At 57.9% G+C, this 10,526-nt stretch overlaps 1 protein-coding gene across 1 annotated transcript in view; it reads right to left on the bottom strand.

Moving 5' to 3' along the window:
* LOC101643613 (Grid2 interacting protein) overlaps positions 1–10,526 on the bottom strand; it is a 20,148-nt gene that overhangs the window by 5,108 nt on the left and 4,514 nt on the right. Inside the window, exons 4-15 of the mRNA XM_045284429.1 lie at positions 9,668–9,737; positions 9,185–9,279; positions 8,781–8,964; positions 5,989–6,143; positions 5,583–5,798; positions 5,350–5,447; positions 5,135–5,252; positions 4,241–4,596; positions 3,231–3,647; positions 2,168–2,255; positions 844–921; positions 4–45 (exon numbers count right to left, since the gene is read on the bottom strand). Of these exons, the coding sequence (XP_045140364.1) occupies positions 4–45; positions 844–921; positions 2,168–2,255; positions 3,231–3,647; positions 4,241–4,596; positions 5,135–5,252; positions 5,350–5,447; positions 5,583–5,798; positions 5,989–6,143; positions 8,781–8,964; positions 9,185–9,279; positions 9,668–9,737 (1,917 nt within the window). The remainder of the gene's footprint in view (positions 1–3; positions 46–843; positions 922–2,167; positions 2,256–3,230; positions 3,648–4,240; positions 4,597–5,134; positions 5,253–5,349; positions 5,448–5,582; positions 5,799–5,988; positions 6,144–8,780; positions 8,965–9,184; positions 9,280–9,667; positions 9,738–10,526) is intronic.

The raw sequence follows: 10,526 nt of genomic DNA, 5'->3' as shown, positions 1-10,526 counted from the left end.
GGCGCAGCTCGGCGGGGCTCAGCTTCAGGTGCGCCAGCAGGATGGCTGCGGGGGCGGGGCCGTCTCAGCGGGCGGGGCCAGGAATGGGGCGGGGCCTGCGAGGGGGCCCCTGGGAGAGGTTCTTTTAAGGGAGTCACCCAAGGAACGGCGGAAGTGGGGGCGGCAAGGTCCTAGGGAGGTCAGTATCAAACAAACAAACAAAGCAAAAAGCCCCAAGCTCGCTGCCATCCAGCGACCCTGTAGGTCAGGATAGAAACGCTCTGTGAGTTTCTGAGACTGTCTTTAGGAGAGCACATGGCCTCATGTGAGCGTCTGGTGGTTTTGAACTGCTGACCTTGCAATTAGCAGCCCAATAAGTCCCCACTTGGTCCTTTCTAGGGACCCATCAAAGGGGCGGGTGGAAGGCCAGGGGCAAGGACCTCCGGTGGTACCTGCGCGGGGCAATCATGAACAAGCCCAAACTCACGGCCCTCTCTCTAGGGCGGAGTAGAACTGTCCCATCGTTCTCTTTCGGGCAGCTAGTGGGTTAAATGCTGGCATAGGGGCTAGCAGCCCACTGCCAAACCCACAAAACCACCAGGGAGCGGAGAGAATAAGGCTGGAGGAGGGACCAGAGTAGATTACATCGTGGGGGAGGGGCTATCAAGGGCCGAGGCCAACATGGCACACGTGCCTAGGTGGGATGGGCTGGCGATGGGACCTAGGAGGGAGCCTTCATTCATGGGCGAGGGTGGGGGTGGAGGTGGGGGTGGAAAACAGGTGTTGGAACCCCACGGACAACAGATGGGGGGGTGCTCTGTGGCCTTGAGACAGGGCCATCTCCAGCCAGCCCCCAGTCCTCACAGGTATTGTAGGCCTTCTTGTGGGACAGGATCTCCACCACCTCCTTCTTCCTGAAGGGCTCAGGTCCAGGCGCTGGCTCTGGGAGAGACACTGGCTGAGGTGAGCGAGACTAGGCTAGGGGAGTGGTGTGGCCATAGCTAGACTAACCCCAAGGGCCTGTCCAGGTAGCTGGAGGAACTGCCAAGGGTCAGAGCCTTCTTTTGTCCCCGTGTACCCCCTGGGCCTTTGACAGAATCCTCCCAGATGTCCAGGTTTCCCTCGTTCCTCAGCCACCCATGGGTGGACTCCCAGGCTCCTTTGAATACACTCGGCTTGCCTGGCATGCACGCCCACTGCCACCTTCTCTCTCCCCGCACCCTTGGGGCTGAGCTGTCAAAGCCACTGAGCCTCTTGCTACCTCTCAACCTTTCAGGTGCTTCCTGGTTGCACAAGAACCATCCCTCTCCATCCTGGGACCACCAGTCCCACACAGTATCCCTGGTTGCTTGGGGCACCCCTCAAGAACTACAGAGAGATACCCAGACAGGGGTGAGGGGAGACAGAAGCTGGGAGATGTGCTTGTGGACGCCTCCTGACCATGGTGCTCTGGGAGGGGTGACTTTGAACAAATTGCCCAGCCTCTGTGCCTGCCCTCATCGGGAAGTGGTGTTCACAGTATTGATCCGGTATAGTTGTCCAGAGGATTGATTTAGGAAGGAGAGCACCTGGTGTTTGTCACCAAACCAAAAAGCTAACCCTGCTGCTGTGGAGTTTATTATAGCTCACAGCAACCCCGCAGGGCAGAGTAGAACTCTTCCCGTGGGTTTCCAAGGCTTTGAATCTTTATAGGAGCAGAAAGCCTCATCTTTCTCCCTTGGCATGCCTGATGGATTTGAACTCCTGATCTTGCAGTTAGCAGCCCAATACACCACACTAAGCTCCCAGGGCTCCTGAGCATTTGGAAAGCATGCTATAAATGCTAGCCATTATTATCACCTCCGCTTTGAGAGGAGGAAGCGGAGGCTCCAAGAAGTTAAGTAAGTCAGGGGGCAAGAACCAAACCAAACTCACTGCCTTCGAGTCGATGCTGACTCATAGCGACCCTACAGGACAGGCTAGAACAGCGACTGTGGGTTTCTGAGAGACTGTCACTCTTTATAAGAAAGCCTCGTCTCTTTCCCAAGTCCGGGGCCCAGTAGGAAAATGCAAGTCAGTGCAGAGCTGTTGTTGGGTGCCACGCACAACAGGACAAAACACTGTCCACACTAAACCACAGAAAGCAGTGGCTGGACCGTCACTGAGGGCCTCATATCCAGCATCCCCCTAAGACCAGCAGGTCACTCACTGGCAGGCTTCTGGGTGCCGAAGTGGAGCTCTAAGTCGAGGTATTTCACCATGTCATTCAGCTTATCATAGTCAGAGTCTTCCCCGAGCTGTGAAGGAGGGTGACAGACTCAGAGTGAGGACAGTGGCAATGATTGGACTGCCCTTCCCCACCCCACAACTATTTAAGAGCTTCCCTGGAGGTTCCCCATGGGAGAGCCCCCATAAAGCCCTACGATAAGCTGGTGGCGAGGCAGGAGGAGCCTGTCGAAGAGGTTCAGTCATCCAAGTTATCAGGTAATGAGTTGTCTCCCCTGTGGTCAACAGTACACTCACACATGGGGCACTATCCGCGCAGGAGCTAGCAAGTTGGGCTGAAGCAGAGGACAATGTGGTTGTAAAGGGGATGGAACCAACCAAGAGGGCTTGAGGAAGTAAACAAAGGGTCTGGCCCTGGTTTGAGGTCTGTTTGCAGGAAATCAATTCACTAAGTGCTCCCCGGGCAGAATAAGCGGGTGCTGGGGAAACAAACCTGACACTCCTGGGTGGACAAGCTTTCAGAGCAATACGAGGGAGGGCTTCTGTGAAAGGTAGTGAGTTCCTGTCACTGAAAGTAGTCAAGTGTACATTGGTCATGTTGAAGGATGGAGTCTGGTGTGCAGGGGTTTGGCCCAATAATTGCCTTTGAAGGAGCCTACATCAATTGTAGAAGACTAACAAGTGTGAGGGGCACGGTTCTCTACCCAGATGCCCTTCTTGTGGTCTTAAGGGCAGGTAGAAACTAGTGAGGCTTCCAGACTGATAAGCTTCCAGGGTGAGTGGGGTGGCACTTCTAGATGTCCCCAGTATGGCTTTGGCTCAGGACCACAGACTGGACTTGGCACATCACAGCCAAAGGCAGGTTGATTCACTGTGAAGGGCAAACACCAAGCGTGGACCACAGGAGCTCATGGGTGGGGGAAACCAGGGCAGGTGTTGGAGGAGGCTCTGAGGATGGGTCTCGTCCTCAACACTGCGGCCCCACACGGCTTCTGGGTCGCCATAACCTCACACCTGAGACACGCACCAGGGACACAGCCACCTACCTGACCCCAGATGGTGCCTTCTGAGTTCTCCACCTGCTCCCACCTCAGACGTTTCACACTCATGTGGCTGGTCTCACTGCGGCGGTGGCCCAGGCCTCGGGACAGCATGGGGGGCACACAGGGCACAGGTGGGGGCAGGGGGGGTGGGGGCGGAGGAGGGGCTGGATGGCTGAGTTGGGTGAGGGGCTTGGTTGGCATATGAGCAGGGCCCCGGGGACCATCAGGAGTGCGAGAGCTGGGCTTGGGGTCATGGAAGGGCAGGGGAGGTGGCGGTGGGGGGCTGAGTGGGGGTGGGGGGATGTGGTCAGAGATGGAGGAGTAGGTCAGGGAGCTGCCTTCCTCGCTGCTGCTGACGCACTCGCTGGCGCTGCTCCGTTCATTGGTCAGGAAGCTGCCCTGGTCATCGTGGAAACTCATCTGGTGGCAGAGGGGCAGGCCAGGGTAGGGTTAGGCCAGGATAAGGTCTCTGAGATGGAGCCGTGTGTGAGTGTGTGTGTGTGTGTGTGTGTGTGTGTGTGTGTGTGTGTGTGTGTGTGTCATGGGGCATGGGGCAAAGGAAGGGCAGGTAGAGTAGCCTGGGGCAGGGAGTGGACAACCTGAGGCTGTGGATGAGACAGCCGGAAAGAATACAGGCTGGCTTGGGATCAAGAATGGAGTAGCCTTAGCCTACTAAGGGGGTGTGGGGTAGCCTTGGGCAGCGGTGGAACAGTCTAGGGAGGAAAGGATGGCAGAGCCCGGGGGCCCAGCCTGAGTGAGTGCAGGGCAGCCTGGGAGCAAGGGACACAGAGAGGGGGCAGCGAAGGCAGGATGTATGGTGTAGTCTGGTTCGGTTCAGTGAATGGGATAGCCCAGGCAGATGATGGGGTGGCTTGTGGCCAGGGCTGGGCTAGCTTAAGGGGTGGGGGATGAGGTAGCCTGGGACAGAGTCTAGGCCAGGCTGGGGCTGGTGGATAAAAAGTAGGGCAGCTCTTGGGGCCTAGGGAGCTGCTGCCCACGGCCTGTGCACCCACCTCCTCATAATCGTTCTCAGGGCTCAGGAAGTCATCCAGGGTGCCGACCCGGGGACCCAGTTGCTCACTCAGCACATCCAGGAAGCGGTCAGTGTCTCGGCTCCGCACAGGCCGGGAGAGAGCGAAGAGCTTCCTGCGGCTGGGCGGGCGGGCAGGGTCCGGGCTGGGGGGGCTGTCGGGGCGGGTGGGCCCTGGGCCTGGCTGTGGGGAGGGCGCCCTGCTGCTGTCCAGGCTGGCGTAGGGGTGGGACTCGGAGCTGCTGGGGGAGGCCAGGCCCCCCGGGCACAGTGGGTAGTAGCAGGGAGAGGGCAGCAGCTGCTCGCTGGGCCAGGAGACGCCGGACAGGGTCCTGGGCCCTGGAGTGGGGGATGGACCGAGCTGTGAGGACCCCTTCTGCGGGTACCTGGCTGCTGGGGGTGGGGCTGGGCAGGTGGCACTGGGTCTTGGTGCCCCTTCCCTCCCTGGGCACTCATAGGAAGACATTAGGCCACCCTGCCTCCTCTGCCCAGACGTGGTAGGGGGCATTTCCTAGTCCCTGGCAAGCTGCTCTGGGAGGGGACACCTGGGGTGCCCTCCTACCCCGGAGCCCTGCACCAGGCTCAGCCTTCACACCTACAGGGCAGCACTGCAGGGGCCCAGAGGCCCAAGTGCCACAAGGCACCTCCCACATCCCATGGGAAACCCCACGGGCCCACCGGAGCCTCAGAGCCACCCTCCGCCGTATTCCCCACTGTGCTTTTCACACAGCAACACATGCCCCACAGCCATAGCCACTGAGAGGGCACCAGCAGGGCACCCCTCCCAGCTCAGTCGTGTGGTCCAGAGGGGAGGCTGCAGGGCACACCTTGGCCTGGGCCTTGGATGCAGGTTGGTATAGGGCTGTCACGCACCTACCTGCATTGCCTGCTGGGCTGGGCACTGGCGGGGAGGCCCGGGATCTGGACAGGGTCCCCCGCTTCCCTTTGAAGCTGCTATTCAGTCGGGATTCGAGTTCCGCGTAGACAGCAGACATCTGTGAGAGGTGGGGTGAGTCCGGCTCACTCAGCCCCACCACGTGGCCTCCCAGCCCTCCTGACCCAGCACCCTCGGGCCCCATCAGGAAGTCTCACCATCTTGGGGTTGGGGGTCTCAGGGAGGGACGTGCCATCCCCTGCCTGGCGCTCGCCTGGGACCAGAGGAAGTGACATCTCAGGACACTCGCCAGGTCCTGCCGGAATCAGGGGCCAAGTCAGCAACGAAGGGTCTGCTCCCCACTCCTGAAGGCACAATCTCAGGTGCCTCAAAGAACCAGGGGCCCCTGCCCAGCCAGCCCACCCCTGCCCCCTGGGACCCGTTATCTTACCATGCCCACTGTGCAGGTGAGAAAAGTAGGTCCCATGGGCAGACTCCCGTTCTGCCCTGCCGGCCTGCTCTCGGTTCTCACCGCAGCCCAGGGTGGTGTCCAGGCCCGGAGCCCGGAGGCTGCGACGGCACACGGAGGCAGCCCTCAGGGAGCTGCGAGGCTGGGGCTCAGGGGTCGGCTCAGGGGTCGGCTCGGGGGTCAGCTCCGGCTCAGGCTCTGAGGGGGACGTGCAGGGAGGTGGGTCCTCCTGTCCTCTCCGCAGACAAACCCAAACTCAAAAACTCAGCACCGCTTAGTCAATTCCGACCCACCGGGCCCCTCTAGGGCAGAGTGGGACTGCCCCTGTAGGTTTCCAAGACTGTCAATCTTCAGGGAGTGGAACGGCTCCTGCAGGGACCCTGCTCACCTGTCATGGCTGTGTAACCCAGGAAGCAGGCCATCTTCTCCTGACACAGCTCCTGCTCTTCGTACGTCAGCAGCTGGTAGACGAACTGCCAGAGGACCTGCTTGACGGGGGTGTCCAGGACGGGATAGACGTCCACAATCAGGGTGTCAATGTTCCTGGGTGGGGGGCGGCACCAGAGAGCGGGACTCATCACCCAGGGGTCCTCCATGGGGGACAGGGTGGAGGTGGGCCCAGGAACATTTCCAGGTCATGGAATTTGGCCTCCATCCTCCACGCAGGATGGAGATGTGGGCAGGAGTGCAGGCTCGGGGGACAGGCAGCCCGGATTCAAACCCCAGCTTGGCCACTTACCAGCTAAATGACCTGTCTCAGGTTAATTAAGTGCCCTGAGCCTCAGTTTCCCATCTGTAAAATGGGGGGTAAGAATGGCACCTGGGGCACTGAACTGTGCAGGTACAAACAGACCAATGTGGCAGGCAAACAGACCCACTCCAGAAGGGATACCAGCTGGGTGTGCCCGGTGCCTCACTGAAAGGTCCAAGGTTTGAGAACACCCAGAGGCGCCTCAGAGGTAATACCTGGGAAGTTACTTTGATAAAACAACCACTTGGAGGGGGAGGGGGGGAGAGGGAGGGGGACCGATCACAATGATCTACATAGAACCCCCTCCCAGGAGGAGTTCTTGGAGAAGAGAGGAAGGACAGCTACCTTTAACCAGAACCAACTCTAGGTTGATGTCCAGAAACACAGAAATGACTAGCATTGTTTTGTCTAAATAAAGCCTTTCTTATCCCTAAAAAAAAAAAAAAAAAGAACCCCCTCCCTGGGGGACGGACAACAGAAAAGTGGGTGAAGGGAGACATCAGCCTGTGTAAGACAAGAAAAAAAATACTAATGGATAAATTATCAAGGGTTCAAGAAGGAGGGAGGGTGGGGAAGGGAAGGGGGAAAATGCGCTGATACCAAGGGCTCAAGTAGAAAGAAAATGATGGGAACGATGATGACAACAATGTACAAATGTGCTCGACACAACGGATGGATGGCTGTATAGTGATAAATGCTGTATGAGCCCCCAGCAAAATTACTTTTTTTAAAAAACAGTCACTGGAGACCCTTCAGCATGAAGGTGTATTCGTGTGAAGGTGTGTTGGCGTCGGGTTGAGTTGGAGTTAAGTCGATGGCAACTGGTGACTGCCCATCAAGTACAAGCAGGGTACAGGCTGTAGGCCCTCGTCTGGCCCACACCCTGGTTTTGTTACGAACGTTTTCCTGGGACACAGTCCTGCCTGCGTGGTTGCTTATATGAGAGAGTTGGGCTTGAAAAGTGTGTGGCAAGCTTCTCTGCTTGCATGAGTTGTCCGTGGATTTTTGGAAGCCCCTCGGTTGTATCAGGGCTGTGCTATCAGGGCTGAGTAAACTCAAAGCCCAATTGTCCTCAAGTGGATCTCACACATAGCGACCCTATAGAGCAGGGTACAACTGACCCCCTGTGGGTTTCTGAGACTCAATGGTCAGGAGAGTAGAAGCCCTCATAATGCTCCCTCGGAGAGGCTGGTAGGTTCGAATTGCTGACCTTGTGGTTAGCAGCCCAACACATAACCAACTATGCTACTAGGGCTCTCTTGAGGGTGAGCAGTTGTGACTTAGCCTAAGGCGCTGACCATCTGGCAGTTGGATGAGTTCTGCACCACCCAACCCATGGCCATCAAGCCCATTCCGAGCGACCCTATAAGAGTCGTGGGTTATACATGAGGCCGCTAGTTGCAAGGTCAACGGTTTGAAACCACCAGCTGCTTTGTGAGGAAGAAAGATGAGGTTTTCTGTTCTCATCAAGAGGTACAGCTTCAGAAGCCCACGGGGGGCACTTCCATCTTGTCTTACAGGGTCACCATCAGTCAGAATCCACTCAGCGGAGTCGAACTGCCCGTGTGGGTTTCAAGAGTAGAAGCAGACTGTGGAGTTAGCAGCTGAGCACTCAGTTACTGTGCCACCAATGCTGGACCCTGTGGAGACAGGCCCTTATGGCACTCCACCCATCGAGGAGAACTCCAGATCAACAACCGGTAAACCTAGAGCGTGGAGAGCAGGGAAAGTCTTCTCACACAACATTTCAAACCCCCAAGCCATAAGGCCCCCAAATGCAGTCCGTCTGATGGAATGGGTAACGGTGTCTGTTCAAAGACGCCTAACTGAGACGAATGAACATTACAGAAGCAATAGAAGACGTTGAATGCCATTGAGTAGGTTCTGACGCATGGACACCCTGCAGGACAGACCAGAATGATCCCATAGAATTTCCAAGGCCTCCTCTTTCTCCCCAGGAATGGCTGGTGGGTTCAAACTGCTAACCTTTCCACTGGCAGCCCAATACTTAGCCCACTGTGCAACCTGCCTACTGCCTTCCATAGTGGCCGACAGGACAGCAGGACAGTGTGGAGCTGCTCCTCCATGGCTTTGGATGCTGTCGATTTTGGGGAGAAACAGGCAGCCGTATCTTTCTCCCAAGAAGTAACCAGTGGGTTCGAACTGCCAACCTTCAGGTTAGCTTCCCACTACTTAATTCACTGCACCACCAGGCTGCCCGATCGCAAGGCACTCTATGGAAGAGCAGTGTCTAAATTCAAGAATGAATCAACAATGTCACTGCTTCAAGTCACAGAGGGGTGGGCAGTGACTTAGTGTTAGAGTCGAGGTACCAGCTGCCTTCTTGGTTCCCCTCACCCCCAGGAGGCTCAGGCAGGGACCCTGGGATGGCGAGTCTAGGTAGGTCCCCACCCCACAGGCCTGGCCACCTGTGCTGGAAGAAGCTCTCGAGGGCCCGGCAGACCCCGTAGCGCTCGGGGGGCGTAAGCAGGTGTTCCAGCTGCTGGCTGAAGGTCCTCCCCTGGACTCGGATGCTGGAAGGCAGGATGTCCGCCACCCACTGCAGGGACGTCAGAGCTGAGGACGGGCGGGGGGAGTCCAGCGAGTCTGAGTCTGTGGGGTCCCAGGGGGGGAAAGCACTAGTAAGCAGGGTTCCCACAGGCATGAGGGAAGAATATCACCCTCTGCAGGCCTCAGGGGTTCCGTGTATGCACCCACCCCACCCCAACTGCTCCACCTCTACAGGGTCTCTGCACGTCAGTGGCCGGTGGGAACAACTCACCACTGGCGAACGGGGGAACGGGGCATGACGTGCGGGGTGGGAACGACTCACCACTGGTGAACGGGGTGAGGCCCTCCTCCACCACCAGGGTGGGCATGGCGCCACTGCCCTGCAGCATGGACACCACCTTGTCGTGGGAGCAGTTCCTACGGGACAGATGGCCAGAGTGGGGTCCTGCGGAGTGAGCCCCGCCCACGACCATTACCCAGATCTCCCCCCAAGTCCCTGCTGGAGACAGAGGCGGGCTGTGTCTGTGCACCCCAAGGCAAGGCCTCCCCTCCAGGGCAAACAAAGGCAGTCCCCTCAACTGCGTCCCCAGAGTGGAGCAGGGGACACGGGCCTTAAAGGTGTTTTCTGGTGGGATGAATAAGCTGAGGTCCTGCTGAGAGTGGGCAACTCAGAGTCTTCTTAGGGAGAGAGACAGCTTCTGGGGATTAAATGGCTCCAGGAGATTGGGACCTTGGCCTGGTGCCTGTGAGGCAAGGGCTGGGGGACAGCTCATCATCAAGCTTGATGTCCCCAGTGGCCTCTGACCTCATGTCCAGTCCGTTGAGGAAGAGGATCCGGTCCCCAGATTTGAGGGAAGCATTATCGGCCGGGCTCCCTGCAGAGGAGAGAAGGTGCAGAGGTCAGGCCCACTCCCAGAGAGGTGCAGGGGATAGGCTCAGAGGAGAGTCAAGGTCAGATGGGCAGACCCTTCATTGGACCTCCCTCTCTAATGTCCGCTGCTCAAGGAGCCCTGGAGACGTAGTAAGTTATGTGTTGGACTTGCGGCTAACCACAAAGTCAGCAGTTTGAACTCACCAGCTGCTCCTCAGGAGACCAGGCTTTCTACTCCCGTAAAGACTATGCCATGGAAACAACAGGGGCGGTTTGACCCTGCCCTGTATGAGTCTGAACTGACTCTGTGGCAGTGAGTTTAGGGGGTGGGTCTAAGGAGGAAGAGACCCCTGGGCAGGGCTGGGTGTGGGGCACTCCGGGCATGGCAGCCTGGATTCCTCCGGTCCCAGCGTAGAAGGGCAACATTAAGGAGAGGCTGAGGGCAGCAGTCACTCTCTGGTCCACCTGCAGGAGAGCTGGAGCCCGGCACTGTCTTGGCCAAGCCCCACCAGGTCCTCTGAGTTCTCACCAAGGCAACATCGCCCGTGTGTTCGATGGTGAAAACTGGTCTCCAAGGGGCTCCAAGTCAACACACACACACACACACACACACACACTTCCCTGCGCACCCCAGTTCCTTCTCTTTCCACCTTCGCCCAGGGAGGCTCTCAGATGCACAAGGATTCTTTTCAACTTGTTAACTGGACCCTGCTCACAGCTGGCAACAGAAACGCCGATGGCTCAGAGCAGCTGCTTAGTGACGTCTCCTTTGAGTGACTCCTGGGGCACGCGC

Source organism: Echinops telfairi, unplaced genomic scaffold, assembly GCF_000313985.2.
Source record: "Echinops telfairi isolate 266 unplaced genomic scaffold, ASM31398v2 ScPeMD7_5;HRSCAF=22, whole genome shotgun sequence".
Taxonomy (NCBI): Eukaryota; Metazoa; Chordata; class Mammalia; order Afrosoricida; family Tenrecidae; genus Echinops; species Echinops telfairi.
This window is presented reverse-complemented; position numbering and strand designations above follow the sequence as displayed.